At 34.3% G+C, this 6,000-nt stretch overlaps 1 protein-coding gene across 2 annotated transcripts in view; it reads left to right on the top strand.

The window, feature by feature from the left end:
* The first annotated feature begins 2,563 nt into the window (after window positions 1–2,563).
* The window catches only part of LOC129899206 (probable magnesium transporter NIPA9), a 28,361-nt gene continuing 24,924 nt past the window's right edge, over window positions 2,564–6,000 (top strand). Inside the window, exon 1 of one of the 2 annotated variants that reach the window (XM_055974076.1) lies at window positions 2,564–2,903. In XM_055974076.1, the coding sequence (XP_055830051.1) occupies window positions 2,793–2,903 (111 nt within the window). In that variant the 5' untranslated portion in view covers window positions 2,564–2,792. The remainder of the gene's footprint in view (window positions 2,904–6,000) is intronic. The other variant, XM_055974075.1, reaches the window with a different exon arrangement.

Here is a 6,000-nt window from a genome sequence, read left to right as displayed (position 1 = left end):
GGAAGTCTACTACCTTGAGCTCTGAGGAAAATGCCCAACTATAAGTGTGGGGTGGAGTCTACTTAATTGAACTATATCTGTTTATTTTTATTTGTGATTGATTAAGTTTGATGTTTTTATGGTTGAATTGTTAATAGTTAATGTTTTGTGTAGTTGGATTGCTAATTGTGTTTGCTTGTGTTAGACTTATGTTGTGATTTATCTACATTGATATTTGTTTATTTTTGGTAGCACTAACATTTTAATTTAATAAAAAAAAATCTAAATTTGGATTTTATGGCATTTATTTTTTGTTCTTTAGCCATGAATAGTCTCTTTGAACCGTACAAAAAAAAATTAGATAGTTGAAATGTATATAAAGTGTTTTGCTAAACTATCAAATTGCATAAGGTAGCATATGAAAACATGAAGAAAAAAATTGACTAAATTGATACACCTAAGACTCTGTTGTAGATTTTGAATAATGTTGAATTCATATGACTGTGGTTGAAATTTCTGAAGAATTGTCGTTCTGAAATTAAACATGCGCAGTGTGAGTAAGGTAAATTATATAATTCTTGGTTGCTTTCGATTGCTAGAACTTCCCGATGTGTATGAGTAGTGAAATAAAGGAAGTTTAGAATTTAGGAAAAAGATCTAGGCATTTCTTTGATAACCTCACTTTAAAACCACTTGTGTACCCACCTTAATGTAAATCCATAGTTAGCCATTTTGAGCCTTTAACTTGATTCTTTGGTAGCCTAGTTTGAAGCCTATTCCGAAATTATTATTTTTTCTGAAATCATAAATTTTTATCCAAAAAGCCAAGTGCTTTGAAAAAGATAAAATGGAGAAATGGGAGGTTAAGAACCTTGGGTTACTAAGAATAGAATCATTGATCCTATTGCTTGAAATAAAATCTTGTATAGAAAAGACAAACTGGTGGAAAATGAAAAAGAACGTCAACTATCTCATGGTTGAAGTTAGTGAAGAAAAGAAGAATGCCTCTACACGGATAAACAAAGTGAAAGGTTGAGCTAACGGAATAACAAAGTGGTAGAATAAGGTTATGAAGTACTTGAATGGAATTAAAGAATTTAGTGTGTTGAAAGCGCTTGGGAATCAAGTAACTATACATGCCCAGATTTCTACCTACCCGTCCCCTAACCCACATTACAACCTGAAAAAGTTCTAAGTGATCTCTAAGTCTTAGCTACCTTAATAGAGTTGCTTAATACACTAAGGGCAAGCCTATGGTTTATCTTGAGCAACTTGTGATTTCATTTGAGATAGTGAGCGAAATTTTATCCAAATACCCATGAACATAATTGAAAGAGTATGGGTAATTCTTTCTTGGTAAGGGCACATGCTTAATGAAGAAATGGTAATTCTACATGAATTTTAATTTAACAAACCATGTTAATTGTTTCATTACAAAGCCAATACTCTGCCCCATATATCATAGTTGGTCTAACCACCACTTTGTAGAACTTACCCTTAAGTTGTGGTGACACCTTCTTATCACATAGCACACCGGAAGCGAGACTCCATTTCATCCACCCTGTCCTAATACGATGTGTGACATCATTGTCAATCTACCCGCTGCCTTGCATGATAGATCCAAAGTACTTGAAACTACTTTTCTTTTGGATGACATGGCCGCCAAGAAAGGAGAAGAAAAAAAAAAGAAACTTCTTGCAAAAAGAGTTTCCAATGAAAATGAGCAAAATAAGAAGAAGAAAATTTGAAAAAGGCAGAATGTAATGCAGTGGAGAACATTTGCTTTAGTATTTATAGTAAGCAAACGAATTAGTAACATAACATGAAAAGAAAGGAAACGTATATTTGAGTAATTATAATTGAATGAATATTAAGTGTTTTCCTTAATTGTACTTAATTGAGTTTTATTATAAAAAAAGACTTAATTTAGCATTAAGGAGATACTGCTACGTGGGCTGAATCAGTTTTAATAGAATTTTATTGTGTTTGATTTTTATATTTAATTGACCTTTTATTGATAATCCATTAGATTGTAGTAAAAACTAATCCAAAAAAATGCAAAAAGAAATGGGGAGAAAAATGCCAAAAAAGGAGAAAAAATATAATTGAAATTGGAGGCATAGAGAGGTGCAGTGCATTGCAATGTTATTTGTGAAATATTTCCATAATTTGATTAAAGAATAACAATTACAATGAAAATGAAAAGTAAAGCAGTTTTATTTAATGAAATCAGTTTTAATTAATGATATAATTAGTTAGTTTTTACTGTTACAAAATTTGGAGAAGAGACAGAAGAGGATATAAATTAGTCTTCTCAACTTCTTCTGCCAAAACTTCTTCATGCAGTTAAGTATTATATTTATTGACCTTTCAAATTTTTAAAAATGAGTTAGTATATATATATATATTGATATTATTAAGAAAGAGTATAATAATATATACGAAGGATATATTTAATTATTTTCACCTATTTTGATGTTCTAATTAGGTTAATTGATGGGTAAAAATAAGAATAAATTTGGATCAAGTATTTGAGCATAGAAGTATCTGTTCTATTTGGCATTGTTTAACCTTTTTCTATGCTAAAATATTCATCCTTAAAATAAATAAAAATGAGAAAGCGCAGGGGCTATGCTCTAATAACAAAATACCACTCCACAAATCTGACAGCCTGATTGTCTAAATCTGAAGCTACCAAATCAAAACGAACTGAGATCTTGGCTATCAAACATCTAGCAAAAAGAGCCTTACCAAGAAATATTCCTTTAATCCTTTCTCCTATTGATCTAAGAGCAAGCAGGCCCGGGGCTGAGATGTGGGAATCAATTTGCCTAACGGTCGCCGCCACGGCCGGTAACAATATCGGCAAAGTTCTGCAGAAGAAGGGCACCCTCATTCTGCCTCCATTATCTTTCAAGCTCAAGGTATATGCTAAAACTGGTATACTTGCCCCCTTTCAATTCTGGTTTCTGTTTATTTTAGTGATTGGATTCAATTCTTTTTTATGTTTCTTTGTTAACAAAGTTGATTTTCATGAATGTACATTTTCTTTTGGTGTAATGGTTTCTCTTATTGTGATTCTCTCAGCTGTTTCTTGGGTTAGTGCACTTATGGTTTTTGCAGGTAGTTTTTTTCTTTTTTCTTTTTTGGGCAAGGGGTTAGAGATTTGTCTATTAATGTAAAGCGGACCTCAACTAGTTTGGGGATTGAAGCATAGTTGTTGGTGTTGCGATGCTGGAATATCATTTGTGTGACCTCCATTTATCATGTAATTCTGATATGCGAGATTGCTTATTGCATACAGAAAGTGGAGTAGCCACATGGATTTTATGTTTTTATGTTTATATATATGTATATATAAAGTGCTTTGTATAGGATAAGTAGATTACATTAACAAGCAATGAAGTCAATTATCTAGCTTTTCAGTAGTCTTTTTAAGTTGAATTATTTTTAACCAAGAGGGATTTCATATTGATGGTATAAACATGTGTGTGTAAGAAGTTTTTCAGTAGTCTTTTTAAGTTGCTAAAGCTTTTGCCTAGTTTGTAGTCAAAAGTTAACATAGATTTTGGAAGAGCTCCCAACATTTCTTAGCCACTTGGCAATGAATAAAATGGCGACTGACTGATTCCAGATCCTCTTTGTTAGAATAGGAATACGTCTATACGATCCTACTTAAGGAATAGGAATAGGTATTGTATATAGTATCCTACTTAGTAAATGATTGTATTATAGTGTCTAGAGTCTCTGTGTGTAGATACACAATCAATAATAAGTTTCTCTCATATTTCTCACATAGTATCAGATCAATTGTGATAGAAATATCGTTGTGCATCATTCCAGCGAAATCAGTGTCACTGTGCAGTTTTTTGGTGGCTATCAAAGACTGGTTTACGTGCTCTTTTACAGCAAAATCAGCGTCACCGTGCAGTTTTTCGGTGGCTGTCAAAGACTGGTTTATGTGCTCTTTTGTTTTCTATGTGTTGTGTGAAAACCAACACCACCATGAGGTGCAAAACACTCAGGTGAGCAAACCCTAGTGAGCTACTCTGAGTTTTGGTGACTCACGCGCCGTCACATGCAACCAGAAGTCTCAGATCTGAGCCTCCATGCTCTTCAGAGAGGCCGGCTCTCCATTCCGAGGCTGACCATATAGCTATTTTTTTTGATTTCAACCCGTTTCTATCAACCATATCTAATTTCTGGCGACTGGACCTTTATTTTCCAGATTCTAACACCTTATTTCCATTTTTCTTTTGAGAAAATTATGATTTCATAAGATGACTTTAGGGGTTGACAATTTTGGCATGAAAAATACAGAAATTGGAGGTTCAAGCGCTATGATCACTTTCGAACCATTAATAGGAAGTTCAAATTATCTAGCTTGGGTTTCCTCGACTGAGCTATGGTGCAAAGGTCAAGGTGTCCAAGATCACTTAATGAACAAAGCTAGTGTGGTAGATGAAAAGGCAAAGTCTAGTAAGGCTCGCTTTGTTGCCACAGGGTATATTGATATATTTGGGCTAGATTATAGTGATGCTTTTGCTCTCGTGGCTAAAATAGTATATGTCCGTCTTTTTCTATCTATGGATGCCTTTTGTCATTGAACTCTTCATCAGTTGGACATTAAGAATGCTTTTCTGCATGGTAATTTTGAGGAAGAAGTCTATATGGAGCAACCATCTGGTTTGTGTTGCTCGGAAGGAATCTAGTATCCTTGTATGTCTTGCGTGGGTCACTCTATTGTCTGAAGAAGTTTCCTCGAGCCAGGTTTGGGAAGTTCAACACAATAATTTAGGAGTTTGGCATGACTCATAGTGGAGCTAATCACTCTGTGTTTAATCAACATTCTGCTCCAAACTGTGTGTTTATTTGATTGTTTACGTTGATGATATTGTTATCACTGACAATGATCAAGATGGTATCACTAATTTGAAGCAACATCTTTTTAAGCATTTTCAGACTACTAAAGACCTCGGGAGACTAAAGTATTATATATTGAGGTTGCTCAGTCTGGATCAGGTATTGTTATTTCTCAATGCAAATATGCCTTGGAAATTCTTGAGGAGACAAAAATGATGGGATGTAGACCTATTGACACTTCTATGGATCTGAATGTTAAACTCGTTCCAGCCTCTAGGACAAGGAGAGCCACTCAGCAATCCTGAAGGGTTTAGATGGTTGGTTGGAAAGTTGAATTATCTCACAATGACTAAACTTAACATCTCTTTTCCTGTGAGTGTTGTAAGTCAATTTATGACTTCCCCTTGTGATAGTCACCGGGATGCAGTTGTTCGTATTCTACAATATATAAAGTCAGCTCTTGATAAAAGACTACTCTTTGAGGATCAAGGCCATGAGCATATCACTGGATATGTATACGCTGATTGGGCTGGATCACCCCTTTATAGACATTCTACATTCGGATATTGTTTTTTAGTAAGGGAGGTAATTTAGTATCGTGGAAGAGTAAGAAACAAAGTGTGGTTGCTCGATTTAGTGCAAAAGCAGAATGTCAAGCAATGGCTGTAGCAACTTGTGAGCTAGTTTGGATCAAACAGTTGCTGAGAGAACTGTAATTTGGAAAAATCGGTCAGATGGAACTTGTGTGTGGTGATCAAGCGACCCTTCATATCACATCAAATCAGTGTTTCGTGAGAGGACTAAGCACATTGAGATTGATTGTCACTCAGTTAGAGAAAAGATACTCTCAAGAGACATTGTTACAAAATTTGTGAAGTCAAGTGATCAATTTGTAGATATCTTCACCAACTTTCTCGCCAATCCTTGTATTAATTACATCTGTAACAAGCTAGGTACATATGATCTGTATAAACTAGTTTGAGGGGGATTGTTAGAATATGTAGAGGTCTATATAATCCAACTTAGAATAGGAATTGTATATAATATCCTACTTGGTAAAGGATTGTATTGTAGTGTCTATAAATATGGTCTCTGTGTAATAATGTAGATACACAATCAATAAAGTTTTCTCTCATATTTCTCGCACTCTTCACAAAG

The sequence above is a fragment of the Solanum dulcamara genome, chromosome 8 (genome assembly GCF_947179165.1).
Source record: "Solanum dulcamara chromosome 8, daSolDulc1.2, whole genome shotgun sequence".
NCBI lineage: Eukaryota > Viridiplantae > Streptophyta > Magnoliopsida > Solanales > Solanaceae > Solanum > Solanum dulcamara.
The sequence above is the reverse complement of the archived record's forward strand: the minus strand, read 5'-3'. Positions and strand labels throughout refer to the sequence as shown.